The sequence below is a fragment of the Plectrocnemia conspersa genome, unplaced genomic scaffold, assembly GCF_051122295.1.
Source record: "Plectrocnemia conspersa isolate PC_06_02 unplaced genomic scaffold, ASM5112229v1 ptg000004l, whole genome shotgun sequence".
Lineage (NCBI taxonomy): Eukaryota > Metazoa > Arthropoda > Insecta > Trichoptera > Polycentropodidae > Plectrocnemia > Plectrocnemia conspersa.
Genome location: NW_028277168.1, coordinates 6,020,051 through 6,036,730, shown reverse-complemented (window position 1 = coordinate 6,036,730; position 16,680 = coordinate 6,020,051). Strand labels below are relative to the sequence as shown.

The 16,680-nt window shown below is 38.4% G+C and overlaps 2 protein-coding genes across 2 annotated transcripts; one reads left to right on the top strand and one right to left on the bottom strand.

Annotated features, from left to right (window-relative positions):
• Nucleotides 1-6,269: 6,269 nt before the first annotated feature.
• On the bottom strand, nt 6,270-15,771 carry LOC148235725 (uncharacterized). The gene is made up of 7 exons (XM_088184581.1): nt 15,586-15,771; nt 13,789-13,972; nt 13,536-13,726; nt 9,813-10,022; nt 9,454-9,744; nt 9,177-9,381; nt 6,270-9,112 (listed from the first exon to the last, which is right to left on the bottom strand). The coding sequence occupies exons 1-7, from the start codon at nt 15,665-15,667 to the stop codon at nt 6,700-6,702; spliced, it is 3,576 nt and encodes a 1,191-aa protein (XP_088040707.1). The 5' UTR covers nt 15,668-15,771; the 3' UTR covers nt 6,270-6,699.
• Nucleotides 10,141-13,764, top strand: LOC148235726 (carbohydrate sulfotransferase 8-like). Its single transcript, XM_088184588.1, has 4 exons — nt 10,141-10,438; nt 10,503-10,618; nt 12,732-12,909; nt 12,970-13,764. The coding sequence occupies exons 1-4, from the start codon at nt 10,265-10,267 to the stop codon at nt 13,510-13,512; spliced, it is 1,011 nt and encodes a 336-aa protein (XP_088040714.1). The 5' UTR covers nt 10,141-10,264; the 3' UTR covers nt 13,513-13,764.
• Nucleotides 15,772-16,680: the final 909 nt, after the last annotated feature.

Genomic DNA, 16,680 nt, shown 5'->3' with positions numbered 1-16,680 from the left:
TTACATTTTGTATTGAAATTTGTAGTATATAAGTAAATGCGAGGTTTTGAAATTCAAATCAACATTATTCGATACATATAATCATTTTGGTACCAATTTATACTACCACCAAAAAAATATAAATCAATGGATTATACTTTTAAGTAAATATTATTAAATACACATTTTAATGTAAATATTGCGGAAATTTAAATTTTAGCAGTAACCCTACTTATATATTTTTAAGTATTAGCTCAAAAATCTAGACAAAAAAGATGTGCCGATTTTTTTACGAAGATCAAATGCCAAAAACATGACATAAATGTAGTTTAAAATATTTAGGAATTGTTCCACGCGTGTTTATAAATTTCAACCCTAATTTTGAGAAAATGCCGTTATTTGTTTTAAGGGCTAAAGTATCAATATATGTATATCTGAAATTTTACCTCAAAAAAATCCACAAATAAATAAAAAAATATGTTATCAAAATTAAAGTTAGCAGCTATATTTTATTTTACTTTAATTTTAATTATTGTAAATATTCTATTGCAACACGAAATACATTAGCTCAATGTGTTACAATGGGATAAACAAAATTAGCAACTAACAAGTAATTAACTATAATTATTTCTTACATCCACGAAATTAGGTAAATCTAATATTTTGTGGTGTTATGGCCAAGACGGTGTAGGGGCGACGCGCACGTGGACGGGAGTTCAGTTGGTCGGAGACCGCGGGAGTGAGAGGTCCCGTTACAAGCTATTTCGGCAGCCGTGTCATGGCGGGCGAGATAAGATTCGTGGACGTTGTGAAGCCGTTTGACGGCGAGGGCGACGTGAACGCGTGGTTCACGAAGCTGGAGATGGCCGCGAAGCTGCGCGGCGTGCTGGACATCGCGCCGCTGTTCCTGGAAGGACGCGTGAGCGTCGTCTACGCCCAAGCGGTCGATGGTGTGCGAACGGATGCCACGCAACTGAAGGCTACCCTGGTCAAGGCGTTCGGATTAGAATCGCTAGACGCATATAGGAAGTTGCAGGGGATGCGGTGGGACGGGGAACCGCCCGAAGTGTTCATGGAGGAGCTTCGGCGCACGGCCGCGAACGCCGGAATCACGGACGGGGCGTTCCTGATGCGGCATTTTCTGTTCGGGTTGCCCGCCGAGGTAGCGAACGCCATCCGAGTTCGCGACCCCGACTGGAAACTGTCGATGGCGGAGCTGATCAACGCGACGAGACCGTTGCTGAGGAGTACGTCTAGGGATCCTCATCGCGAGGGGCCGCCTTCGGGTTTCCGCGGCGATATCGTCGAGAGCGCCAACGTAGCGGCAGTGGTAGCGTCGCGAAGCAAGCCGGGACGCGACGTTGCCGGCGGGCAGGCGCGGCGAGCGAGCTTACGGTGTTACCGGTGCGGCGGACCGCACATGGCCCGAGTGTGCGGGGACGCAGATAAGGCGCAGTCGACCGCTGAAGTGATCCGGTGTTGGCGTTGCGGAGAGGAAGGCCACGTCTCGAGGGGTTGCAAGAAGCCGGGAAACGGGCTGCGGGGGGCTGGTGCGTCGGCGGCCTCTTCGGTGCGGGAATAGCGGCGTTGCCGATTGTTGACGCAATTGTCGGTCGACGGCGAGTGCGGGCGCTCATAGACACTGGGTGTTCGCGAAGTGTGATGCGCGCGGGACTCTGTCAGGCGACGACGCAGTGCGATGTGTCAATCATTGCGGTAGACGGTTCCCGGGTTAAGTGCGTCGGGACAGTGCGAACGGATACACAGGTGCTCGGAAGAAGTGTTCGTACGTCGTACCTAATAATCAGCGAACTGTTTGCGGGGGCAGACGTGGTGCTGGGGATGGACGTCATCGCGTCGCTAGGAGGAGTGACCATCGACCGGGACGGCGTACAAGCGCTTGAAGGAAGGAATCGGCGATCGGCGGGGCAGTTCTGGGAGGACCGCCCGAGAGGGAGACAAATATCCGCAGCCACAGTGACGTCTCAAAGGGCGATAATTCAAGACGGCGATTTCGAAGCGGAGTTTGACGGCGACGCGTGGACCATCAAGTGGGAGTGGAAGGACGAGCCGGCGCTGCTGAGAAACAAGGTGCCGAACTATGGAAGCACTGACCGACCGGAGCTGCGGGAGCAGTTCGACGCTGAGGTGAGGAGATGGATCGACGATGGCCTGCTGCAACCGTGGAGAGGGCAAGAAGGCGGAGTTCTGCCGCTTATGGCCGTGGCGCAGCCTAATAAGGGCAAAGTGCGACCGGTTCTGGACTACCTCGAATTGAACGCCACGGTGAGGTGCAACCCTGGGATGGACGCGCCAGCGTGCGACGAGACGCTCCGGAAATGGAGGCGTATGAAAGGGCCGTTGCAGCTGATCGATCTTCAAGCGGCGTACCTGCAGCTGCGCGTTCACAAAGATCTCTGGAAGCACCAGCTCGTACGATTTAGAGGGCGCACCTACTGCCTAACAAGGCTCGGTTTTGGGCTAAGCAGCGCACCGAAAATTATGTCGAAGATCGTAGAATACGTGCTGGCGCAAGACCCAGATGTGCGTCGGGGAACGGATAGCTACATCGACGACATAATTGTCGACGAGAGCGTCGTGAAGGTCTGCAAAGTTGAGGCGCTTCTTAGTGCGTACGGCCTTAAGGCCAAACCTACCGAGAGCCTGGAAGGAGGGCGAGCGCTGGGACTCCGCATCGAGAGAGACAGAAGCGGACGGCTGCAGTTCAGGCGGGGAAACATAGTGCCAGATGTAGAGGGAGGACCTTCAATGACCAGGCGAGAATTGTTCTCTATATGCGGAAGGCTGGTTGGCCACTACCCAGTAGGCAACTGGCTACGAGTGGCGTGTAGCTACGTCAAAAGAGCGTGCGAAGGGGAGGCCTGGGAAGACGCGATCGGCAAGAGGTCATATCGTATGCTTGGCGAGATTGTGGAGCGCGTGCGTAAGGAGGACCCGGTACGAGGACCGTGGGGCGTAGTGAACACGGCCTACGCCAAAATATGGTGTGAAGCAAGCTTTATTGCGTTTGGCGTCGCGCTTGAAGTAGGCGGAGAAATCGTCGAAGACGCAGCATGGTTGAGGAAACCGACTGACGCGAGCCACATTAACGTTGCGGAGTTAGACGCGGTCGTGAGGGGCGTAAATCTCGCCATAAAATGGGAAGTCCAGCGACTGGACATCATGACGGATTCGGCAACCGTTGTGAGTTGGCTGCGGTCGGCCTGCGGAGCGGGATCGAGAGCGAAAGCATCCGGTGCAGCGGAGATGCTGGTGAAGAGACGAATAGGCGTGCTGCGAGAGCTCTTCGACGAGTACGGATTAAAAGTGGTCGTCTACCACGTCGCATCAGAGAAAAACAAAGCGGATGCGCTGACGCGCGTGAAGAAGAGCTGGATAGAGAGAGCGAGCGAGACAGTCTGTGCTGCCTCTGTTAAGGATCTGCACGAGCTGCACCACTTCGGCGTAGATCGCAGCCTTCAACTTGCCCGGATGGTGGACCGCACTATAACGCGCCGAGAAGTGGAGAAGTGTGTGCGTGAATGCGCTATCGATGCCGCACGATCGATCCTCATCCGGTCACACACGAACCTGGAGCGCTCAACGTGAACGAAAATTGGACGAGGCTGGCAGTCGACGTGACGCACTACGAGGGTCGTCGCTTCTTGACGATCGTGGACTGCGGTCCGTCCAGATTCGGCATTTGGAGAGAACTCCGATCAGAGTGCGCGACGGAGATAGTGCAGCACCTTGAAGAAATATTCTTGGAGGGGGCCCCCCACGGGAGCTGCTAATGGACAACGGTACGTCGTTCAGATCAGAGAAGACGGCGGTCATGTGCGAGAAGTGGAATACACGGCGTCTTTTCAGAGCGGCGTACCGACCGCAGGGAAACGGCATCGTAGAGAGGCACCATAGGACGATAAAGAGGACGGCAGCTAGGAGCAAGATATCTCCACTCCAGGCCGTCTTCTGGTACAATATAGCAGCTAGAGATGCGGCGGAGGAGGACTCTACCCCAGCGAGGCTGCTACACAAGTACGAATGGAGACACCCCTTAGCACCAAGGCCCGAGCCATCCCCAGTGCAATCACCTTTCACGGTGGGCGAGAGAGTCCTGATCAAGCCTACGCGCCCGTCGTGCACGGAAGAGTGGACTTCAGGGTACGTGACGGACATCGCATCGCGGAACAATGTAGTTGTCGATGGCGTACCGCGGCACGTATTAGACCTGAGACGGGCTCCACCGGAAGACACTAACACGACCCGAGGATCCTGGCTGCAGTGGAGCGCGCCGTTCCAACCCGAATCCGAGCAACCGGCAATGGAAGATCCAGCAGTGGAGTCCACGGCGCAGTCCGAGAAGACAGAGACCATCGTTCGACCAGCGAGGAGCCGAAGACGCCCACACCGCTTGGAAGACATCAGGAGGGCGTGTGGTGTTATGGCCAAGACGGTGTAGGGGCGACGCGCACGTGGACGGGAGTTCAGTTGGTCGGAGACCGCGGGAGTGAGAGGTCCCGTTACATATTTTATGATCGATCAGAATTATTTAATAATTTTGTACTAATTTTGATCACCTAGACATGATAAAATATATGTTTCCGTGTTTAGTTTTGCAATCTTTATATATTTTTGAATTACATTTTATGAAAAAGTAATATAATTTATTCATACAATATATTATTCTTAGCCTATTATGTTTCCAGGTAAAAAACAGATGCCTTGACGTAGCTAAATCAAAAAAAAGACGGATCACCCCAGGCGACACTTGTTTGGAAGCGACATTTTCGCGATGGAAGGACCGTTCGTGTAATGTGGTTCTTAAATCCCAAAGCCACATAACGCATTCCATCTTTGGCAATGGATGGTGACTAGTGGCAATTAAACACAAATTGAACCCCTGCAGTAGTATTTCATTGAGATATTATAATAGTTGCATGTTTACAATTTTAATATCAAAGTTGCGAGTCCGTCAAAGTTCTTCCAAGAGAAGATTTACGTCACGTCAGTGATGCCAGAGTGCCGCGAAGTTTTGGGCATAATAAAACCTATATCATAAAACATAAATTACCCCCACAGTACTCCCCCCTAGCAAATTATAATTGCGAAATTCAACAAGAGAGAAGGGGATCTAGGCGTTGCTGCTCTACCCACGGTAAGGTCGGCGGAGCTGGTTTAGAAAAGAAAGAAAAGAAAATAATTAAATGCTGTAGACACAAAGGTAACGAAGTTGTGACGTATACTGCTGACAACAGGGGGGAGGCGCGCAACGTTGTGAGAGCGTGGGCTTCAACTATCCGATGACAGATATATGTAAGATAAATAATATTGTTGACAATTTATATTCCTTCTTTCAAATATATTCGTCGCAGAGAATTATTTGTGTAGTATTCATTGTTTTGCCCAACACTCGCTCGCAGCTAATCTGTTAATGTAAATTTTAAAACGTATTTATGTAGCAAAACGTTGTTAGCTGCTTTCGTAGCCATTAGAGCCAAACGCAGCGGAGAGTTTATAGCCATTGCTTTCTGAGCGTGGTGCTGGCATTCATAACATGTTTCAAATTATCATTAAAGATCGTAAACATTCCTTATTACATCTACCATAATGTGTTAAATATTATCTTCTTCTGTGTTTGTCAAAATATTTAATGATTTATACGTTTAAACTGAAAGAAAAAAAATATTGTACCCTTGTATGGTATTAGTTATAAACGATTTTACGTGGCAGCACTCGATCGCGTGTTAATTAACGGGAGTGAGTGAAAGATAAGGGCGTTTAATTGCACACTTATCTCTCACTCACTCTCGTCACTTAACACGCGAGCGAGCGAAAGGGAAAATATCTCGCAGGCTAGCCCTGACTTTGGGTACTTATTAATTAGCACGACGCAATGTTCCAAAACCACCAGTTGTTACTCCTCATTCTGCTGTGGAGTAATCACTAGTGGTTTTTGAGCGTTGCGCTGTGCTAATTATCAAGTACCATATTTTATTTGGGTTTCGTTGATAAAAAAATGCTTTCATATATTATATTCTTCGCACAAGTTCACAATTCAACAAACACCCGCGATTAATTAACACTTGTTCTGTACGTATGTTTCGAAGGCAACGGAAGCTTACAACAGCCGACTACTAGTACGACATATTTGGCAGTTAATAAAAAAGTATATGACAGCTGCTGAATTATTTGTTCAATTCCCAACAGCTGGTTGTATAGGTTTCCATGAAATTCCGCCAATAACTTGCATTGATCGATCTGAGCCCTTCATAAAAAAAATAATGAAAAATTGTATAAAATGTTTATTGGCAAATATAAAATGCATAAAAATTGTCAAAAATGTATAAATACATAACATACATGCAACAACCCCTTTCACATCATTGTAAAATATTAATACAATAAAATTAACATTGAAGATAAAGAGGAACAATACATTTATTTTAATTTCTTTACCTTATAAACGAGGAAATAACATACACAAAATATGAATTTGTAGTTTCTATGGAATTATTGTCATAATATATATTTATTTCTAATTAAAAATACTAAAAATTAATACTTATTTTATTAAGGCACTTTTAGCTTGTCATAAACTTGAAACATGACAAGCATAAAAAAATCATGTGGCAAGTTAATATTTTAAATATATATAATTCAGATATGTAAATGCACCAATGAATTTATTAGACTAAATATACTTACTAATGGAAGACACTACTTTTTGTTCCAACTGTTGATCTTGGGAGGGCTTAAAACTTGCTTTAAAAATATGCTCCGTTTCTCCTTCAAATTAATCACACTAGTGTTAGGTTGATGAATATCACAAGGAGTCAACGATAACACCACAGATTCAGTACTAGAGCCAACCGGAGATACTTTGCAGTCCAAACCTAAAGGCGGCGTTAGATTCTCTTTGTCCAACTTTATCTTAGATTCTTGATTAACTACGACTACACTGGGATTACTATTTAATAAATTTCGACTAGAAGCAACGTCTAAACTCTTTTGCGATATCGACTTGATACTTTCGAGGCTCTGAAACAGCATTTCTTCGTCGGAATGCTTCGATTTCAGCTCGAACTTTTCCCGTAGCAGAGAAAATTTTCTTCTCGGTCTGTTGCTGTTTCTTTTAACATTTGCGCGTCCGTCGAATGTCTTAGGCGGAGGCACACTCCCATGACTGTCCTTGTCGATTAAGGACTGCAAAGATGAACTAATACCGATATTTGATATTTCATCTTGAGATGCATTATTACAGCTCTTTTTAAACAAGAAAGAATCACTATCCGATACCAGCTGCGATAAAAATATAACTTCCTCATAAGATAGATTGTGCTCTTGAGCAGTCGGAGGGGCGATATCTTCAGAAACAGTTTTAATTTTGGGAGACGTTTTCAAAGAATCTTTTTTTAGCGGTTGAGTCTTGGTTATATGTACATTTTTCTTAATATGTCTCTCGTTCTTAACGTTTTCATTGTTTTTCAATTGTTTCTTATCTGGAACATTCTTAAGTTTGGTTTCTATACTATTGTTATAAGTTTTTATGAATTTATCATTCGGTGAAGTTCTCATTGTGCTCTCTGTGATTTTATTATGATTTTCAAACTTCCTTTCTAAATTACCAATAATCTTTTTTTTGGTGGGTGTTTTGTGATGGTTTTCTTCATTTTTGATTTCATTTCGATGTAAGTTTTCTTCTTGTTGCCTTTTCCATATATTCTTTTGTAAAGTTGAGTGAAGCGAATGATTAGGTATGTTTCTATGAGATTCGTTTTTCATCGCATTAGATAATGGAGAGTCCCAATCGGCTCGATGATATACGTTTCTCGGAGAATTTGTAGATGCATCATGTCTGATTTCGTCAATAGTTGCCACTAAAGTACTTTCCGAACTATGTCTATGTCGTTTTCTAATTGAATTATTACTATCTATGAGTTCGTCTATTTCTTCTAAAATAGGTTCTAACGGAGTAGAGAGCGGGAACATTCCACCGTTTTGATCAATCACATAGGGTTTGGCTACAAAAACCGTAGGTACCGGTTCTTTGAGATAATCTGGAGATTCTCTATGTTGACAGCTGTCATCGCATCTGGAGAGTTCATAGGCTACAGTATCAATAAATTGATCACGATCGATACTGCGTGGTACTAGTGGATTACGTCGAGCGGGTATCGGAGGTGGGGGAGGCGAAGCACCCATATCGGCGCAAGCTCTCCAAGAACGCAGACCCCAAGCCTCTCTAGCGATATTTACAGCACAAATATTTTCATAATCATGAGTCGACAATACTTCACTGGGCGTTTCTAAATCTCGACCTACCGACGAACTCAATTCGGATTCTAGATCTTGGTCGTCTTTTACACCACCTTTACTATACAAGTCTTTCAATATCTCTAAAGCGATTTTTTGAATGTTTTGAATGTCAGCATCTTGATGGACATTTTTAATGTTTTTAAGAGTACTAAGGCACAGTTTTTGAACAATATTCTCATTGAACTCATTAATATCGGAACTGTTTATATCATTAAAACTGAAATCTAAGTCAAAATTGATGGAATCACTGGATGTTTTTTCGTTTAAGCTATTCTGACGCTCGTTACTCGAAATTTCACTAACAGATTTTATATTTTCGACGATGTCGTCTAACATGTCTTTTGAAATATTTTCTTCGTTTTCTAGCTGATCTGATGAACAGATGCCTCTGCGTTTTTGAGTATTCATTTCAGCATCTAATAAGTCTTTTAGGCGTACGTCGTTCTTTTCCAGAGAAGAGAATTTTAAGCTTAATTCAGTCGGAGGGCATATTCCTCGCCTTTTATTCTTAATAATGGATTTTGTAGTAGTATCGGGAAAGGCTTCAACGTTCATGCGATCGATTGAATCATTTTCAATTTGGAACGATAAATTGCTGATGCCGTTGGAATCCGAGCTCCTATTATATTTATCGGGAGTGTTAACCACTGAATAAAATTCTACACCAGTAACGTCCATGGTTTCATTTTTATCAATGGGTGCTGACGCAAACGTCGGACTTCCGGCTCGAGCTATCCAATGATCCAATAAAAGCTTCTTATCAGTGCAGTCTACTTCAGATTGTGGTGAGTTTTCTAAAGATATACCCTCATCTCTGTAAAAACACAATGAATAAAACACAAATAATGTAGAATAATATTTTGTACAATAGAAATTACTTGATCGGATTTTCAGGAGATTCGAGCCACGGTTTTTTCAAAGATCTTAAGGTGTAATTATTAATGTTTTCAGCTGGCTTATTGTCTTTATGGACTTCAGGTCTGACGGTTGGACTTTCGACGCAAATTTCTTCTTTATCAGCGAACCATTTTATCGGACCGGATGGATGGAACCATCTATAGAAAGTAAACATGCTGCAAATTCCTAAAATATTTTTAATATAAAATTATATTACATTTATCTATAAGTATCATACTTTTAAAAAAGATCTCTTACCGATAGAAGTTCCACCGATTATGAGTGCTATAGCGATCATAACTAATTCTTGTTTCATGGCATCGGGTTCAGAAAAAAAGAAGTACAACAAGAGGCACGTGATGTTTTGTGTAATCATGATCATGTAGAAGGCTAACATTCGATATCGCGCCTGACCTTCTTTCAAGTTGAAGAAACAAAAGCAATAGATGACGCCGACTATGCAATTGTAAAATATTTCCTCTGGCCGGGACGGACAGAAGTCAGTCTTTTGATGTATGACCCAAACGGTCATAGTTAACCAATGTACACCTAAATAAATATTATATATAGCGCATGTATTGCAAGTTTATAGATATATTTAATCGATAAATAAATACCTAATAAAACAAATATCCAACTATGAAAACCGACGGCGAACAGTAACAAAGCAGATATCCGCGCCAAGAGTAAGGAGCCTCTCCAAATGACTTGCAATACGAGTGCAGGACTCCTAATGCATACTTTATCCACTCTAGCTCGCCGAAGGACTCTCAGATAATTAACAATGGCCCACGAGAGAGAGCACAGCGATGCTATGGCAGATATACCTAAAATATAAACATGAAATTGTTGTAGCATGCCTGTATGAACCATTTGTGTAAATAAAGAAAATTTACAGTTATGAAATTCAATTATCACTTATTACCATGAGCAGCTTGCGAGTTGTTTATCACTAGTGTTTAGCGAGATTTGGTAAGGTTCGGTCATAGCCCGAGAACATTGTATAAAAAGTGAATATAATTATCTTTATGATAATATTTTATGCATTAGGAAGTTTTAATAATTCTAGATGCCGAGTCGTTGTTATTTTAAAGTGTTATTAGTAATTGTAATAATATATATAGTTATTGATATACTAAAAAATAACTATGATTCGCCATCAGCAGATAATGAGTGGAAAATAATAGAAAATAAATTGACTGAAAATAATAAGAATGAGGAAAATGATGATTTGGAAAAATATGTGAGTATTGCTTTTATATATTGATTATATTTGTTAGTTTTTTATGAAATATATATTCATTTAGGAAAGACATAGAAAGATTCAATTAAAAAGGAAAGAGATAATGGAAAAATTCTGTGAAACCAATGAAAAAGAACAAGAACGGGAATACGGTGTCAGCCGTAGACTAATAATTGATAGGTAAGATTAATGAAGTATATAAATATATATATATACAGTGGCGGCTACCTAAATAAGAACCTTTTTACAAAATCATTTATCGGCTCGTTAATGTTTAATTACTGCGTAACAAAATATGGAATTGGGAAAAAAATGGTCTAAACTTAAAGCGACACTATCAATTAACAGTTGAAGAACTATATGTGATGCATCCCCTAGCCCCGAGATTTATTACCCTTGCCTTTCTGAGAAGTCCAAAACGGCGCATTGTACACATGGTCACTATTCAAAGGGAATCTTCGTCTAATGGATAATTTTTGCTTTTATTTTCATTTCGAACGCCGTGATATCGATTTCTTTCATTATAAGGATTAATTAAAATAATTTAAATTAATAATAAATAGTGTATTTAACTAGAATATAATTTTAATTAAATAACGAAGTTATTATGGCGAAAAGTGCACATTGTGATCCTAAAAAACGAGAACTAATTGTGGATTTAAAAAATGACAAAGGTCGGTCAGTGCAAATAATATCAGAGTATCTAAAAAAATCTAGATGTCAAATATATTTATAATGCGTAAACATTTTGAAACACATAAAACCTTAAACGAAAACAACGTCCAAAAAAAACTTTCACACGTGTGGATCGAAAAATAATTAAAATTTCTCAGGAAAATCCATTAAAAACTGCTGTAGACATTAGAAAAGTAAATTAATTAAATGAAAGTGACATAAGAGTTAGAATAGTGCGTAGAAGGCTGTGTGAAGCAGGATTATACGGCACCATTGCTCGACGTAAACCATTAGTGAAAAAAAACAATCATTATTAATTTTGCTAAAAAATCATTTAAACTGGACAATTTTAGGCTGGAAAAATGTTTTGTTAAGTGATGAATCTAAGTTCAATAGAACAGGCTCTGATGGAAGGCAGTATGTTAGAAGATATGTAAACGAAGAATACAACCCCAGAAATATCATAAAAACAATTAAAGGAGCTGGTGGAAACATTATTTTATTGGGTTGTATGTCTTGGCATGGGGTCGGTTCTATCCATTTAATTGAAGGGATTATGAACCAGGAAGTATATGTTCATATTATGGAACCCGTAATGCTGAAGATTTTGGGTCATTGCCCTGTTTATCAACAGGACAATGACCCGAAACATATTTCACGTAGGACAAAAAAGTCGTTGACAGACAATATTATGGATATTTTGGAATGGAAATCATGCAGCCCTAATCTAAACCCTATTGAACACTTATGGAGACATTTAAAACACAAAATTAAAAATTAGTTTGTCACAAATTTAAAATAAATATATTCAATTGTAAAAAACGAGTGGGAACTGATTCCTGCCGCAAATACCAGCAATTAATCGAGTCAATGCCTAACCGTTGTAGAGCTATTATAAGGACAAGAGGTCACTCTACAAAATATTAATGATTTTTTTTTATGTTTTTGAATTTTTAGAATACACTCATATGTATCTCGCATACAGGTGAATTTGACTATCAATTTTATAAATTTAATTTTAAATTGAAAATAAATATTTAAAATATTTATTACAATAGAGTATTAATCACTATTATGTAGATTAAAAAGATAAAAAATAAAAAGTCTCAACAATTTTATGTAAAATTTGCACTTTTCATTGCATTTTGACAAAACTTCAAAAGTGTCTTATTTAGGTGGCCGCCACTGTATATATAGCTATAGGGCTTCAAATTTTTAGTTTCTACTGACAATTAATTAAATTTGTAAACTATATCATTGAAATGCTGCTTTTAAATGCATTGTGATCTTTATATACTATTAATTTAAATCAATCCTATATTTATTATGTATAAAATACCAGCAAAGTTAAAAAACAATAAATTTAAAAAACGACCTTATAGATAGAGCTAGAAATAATATTTATTCTATTATATATATTCATATTTTTATTGTATAAATATAATTCCAACATGTATTACGCTCGACAGTGTACATTTATAAAATAATAATACAGCAGCACCTCTAATAATTTAACTATGAGCTGCCACTGAATGTAACCCTTAATCGGCTCAATCGTTAGGCATCTGCACTAAATACGCTATTCATATAATCATAAGTATGTTATTGATACTTTTAGAAAGGAAGAAATAACGTGGTGTCCAATATGCAAAGCAGGATCTTCTGTGTGGATGAAAATATTTGCAATTTTAGGGGGAGAATTAAATCCTGATGCAAAACTACCAAACGAAAACATTCAAGTCAGCAAATTAGCTAGAAAAGCATATCCGTTTTTAGGATACATGCCGACGATCAGAGTAATATTATATTATATTTTATTTATTATACCTTATACTGAATTCAAAAAAAAATTTTAGGCTTTGAGTAACACTGTAAAATTTGTAATAGTCCGACATCCATTTGAAAGATTATTATCAGCGTTCCGAGACAAATTAGAAGATGTCAATAAAAAATACTATCACGACAAATTTGGAAAGTATATAATCAATTGGTACAGAAACCAAGACAGCGATGAGATTATACCAACTTTTGAAGAATTTCTGACTTATATAGTTTTTGAAAAATCATTCGACGAGCATTGGAATCCTTATTATAAAGAATGTGCACCGTGTTTTATGCAGTATGACATCATAATCAAAATGGAAACTTTCGAAGATGATCATAAATACTTAATAAACTATCTGGGTATACCAGAACTTGAGCTGATTGAGAGAATCAACAAGTGGAATAACACAAACAGGAACGGTAGGACGGATGAAGTAATAAATCTAAAATACTATTCGCAGATTCCTTTAACTTTACTAAAAAGAATACATGAAATTTATCAAAAAGACTTTGAGATGTTTGATTATAATCCAGATGTATATTTTTCGATGGCAAAGAACGATAGTAAACATTGAACATATTTCACATTATTCATTACCAGTAAATATGTGCCAATCTCTCAGAACCACCATGATGTACAATTGGAGTATCAGCTGAGGAGCCGCTTCCAGAAATGACTCAAATAAATGCAGCATGCAAATGTCGCTGTGTTGCAAATTCATTCTCCGAATATCATGTTGCGACTTAGTACCCATTGCTTCAAACGCAGTTTTTATTATCAATATGTACCTAAAATTTTTTTTTTAAATATATACATGTACAATTTATTTTTTTGTTTAATTAATATTTACCTATGTAATATTCCTAGAAGACATATATGACTGATCCAATGCCATACAGTTACGGCTTCATCCATCAAATGCCATCGTATTGAAAATATTTGGACTAATATGGCAGGTATTATCACTAGTAGAAATGTTGCTAGACACCAATACAAGTATCCTTTTCTCCAATAATCGATGATGAGTATGACATCTATATAAATAAAAAATGTTTATCAATTATCAATATAAACTATTTTGATATTAATTTTTTTTGTAAAAATATGTATGCAATATTCATAAATTAGCGACCTCCTCGTACATATGGTCGAAAACATATTTAAGTCCGACGAGTACTCTGAGGAGCTGGATAAGCTAAGCTAAAGTATAAAGGTGCTAATTACTGGCTATGATAGGTAGAAATGATTCTTTAGGACACTAGACAACCCGAAGGTGGATTATCAGATTCGAAATTTAATTCCATCGATTATATTTCTATCTGAACATTTATTTATATTCAACTTGTCACCCAATTTCCAGATTTTTTTAATCTAACAATATTTAAAACCAGATCTTTTCACAGTATGTAAGCAATATAGTAACAAATTTTATGTAGTTCATGAATTATGTTGCGAATGCACTTGATCTTGACATGTAAGTCATTGTTTTATTCAATGATTTCATAAAAGCGTTTAATAAAGTAAACCATGAATTGCAGTAGGTAGTTATTTTTCAATTTATTTGTTAAGATTATAATTATCTACATTACAAATTAAAAAAATATGTTAATTGTCTTATCATTAATTTCACAGAAAGTGAATTCTAATTTGTAGCTACGTGCTTACGTAATTATCCTTGGTATAGTTGTTAAAAGTCCTGATAAAAGATTTATATATTTTTTTATAGTTTCATCCATCTGGATTTATTACAACTTATTTGTACGACATGAAAAAATATATTACGACTTTATATTTTTTCCTTGGATAGAGATCAAAACGACTTTTTGAGTTTGTAAAATGTATTATCTGTAAAACTAGATTCAGTCTTCTTGGCCTTGTTTGCACAGGTTTATTTCAACATCTAAACTATCTTTACCTAATAGTCAGTGTACAGAAAGAAATACAAACCGAGAACATGGTTGAATCATAACAAATCAACCATTTTTTTTAAATAAATAAAATTAAAAAACATATGTAGACCAAGGCAAAGTTTATAATAAATAAAATATATACAATTATAACAAGAGTGAAATTAGAGAAAGATAACAATCTCGACAACTATGCCTCAAGAACAAAAAAAACAATACTACCCTATGTACTTACACATACCAGTACCGCCCCTCAGGGCGACCGACCGGGCTAAAATTTAACAACGATGTTTCTGGGCATTGACTGTAATAAGTGCATAGTATACAGCATTGTTGACAAATTAACGTCTTGCATCAATTTGTATTTTTGATCATGTTTTAAGCATTATGGGTTGAATTGTAACCCTTAATATTTTTTCATTTCATTGGGTTATTATTATAAAAATGGAATGTTTATAAATGTACTTAGCACATTAAAATTAAAATAAGATTTACATATATGAGTTTTAATTTATAGTTTGAATGATAGTATGATTGAGGTTATTTTTTTATTTATCCAACATGGCGGCAAATACGTTCTTTAACGAACTTTCTTGATAATAAATTTGATATTTGTATATAAAAGTGAATGAAAAAAGTTTGAATACAAACAAATTAACGAATATGGTTTAAAATTTGAATAGTCGGCTTCATAGCGGGGACCGTACATAAACGAACGACAACAGTTTCGAAGTTAGTACCGGTGATGGAGTCAGCGAAAATGGCGATCAAAGGCAGCAGCAGAGCCCCCACGTGGTACCATCGCACGTCGGACATGGCCATGGCTCGCGGGGCTCGGGGGCCGGCCGTCAGAGCCCCGACAGTCGACAGCGCGCCGCCGGGGCTCCAACCATCACAGTCGAAGCAGCACAGCCAACTTAGCGAATGTCAGCACCACGCATCTTAACACCAAATTTTCGGACCATAAGATAAATATTAAAAACATACACATATTTTACATAAATATTTTTTTTTAATTTTAAAATATATAAAGATCAAATACAAAAACTTTAAATTTATAAACATGATTTTTTTAATAATTTACAAGAACATTTGGAAAATAAGGATAAAAGTTCTAATGTGGCTTCCATAAATTATGTCACAAGTGTAGGGGGGAAACAGAAATCATACGACAGAGGTTCCCAAATTATGAATTGTATATTTTAATAATTTTGTCTTTGACTCGAACTCCAAGGATTGTGATTCGATGTAGTATTGCTGAAATTTATTTATTCGCTATTTTAGTAAAAATACGTTTACAAACAGAATATGCTGTAAAATATACAAACTATGATAATAGTTTATTAGGATATATATGATATAGTGAATTTATATATATACAATGCTTAAAGCACATTTTTTGTCTGTACTGCGAAAAATCTATTCAAATCTCTACAACATCTACAAATGGAAAACAACAACCTAAAAATATTTATCCAGATACTGAAATCATTCACAAAAGAATTGTTGTGCAGATGTATATGTAAACTTTACATATAGATACATATATTTAATTATAATTCTACAAATAATATTTTTTGTCAGGGCCCAGGGCCGGTCCTAGCTTATTTAGTACGCCAACGCCAAAAAAACTGCAAGAAAATAATTATAAGGTAACCATAGGATTTTGGTCAATAAGAGAACGCAAAAATATTTCTCACTTCTCAGAAGTAAAAAATCCACGTCAAAAGCAATAAATTCGTGTCGGCGCCATTACAATGGGAGCTTTCCCACTGCGACGGCGAAAGCATGATTTTAACGTGGATTTTTGTCTTCTAAGAATGGGATAATTGTTT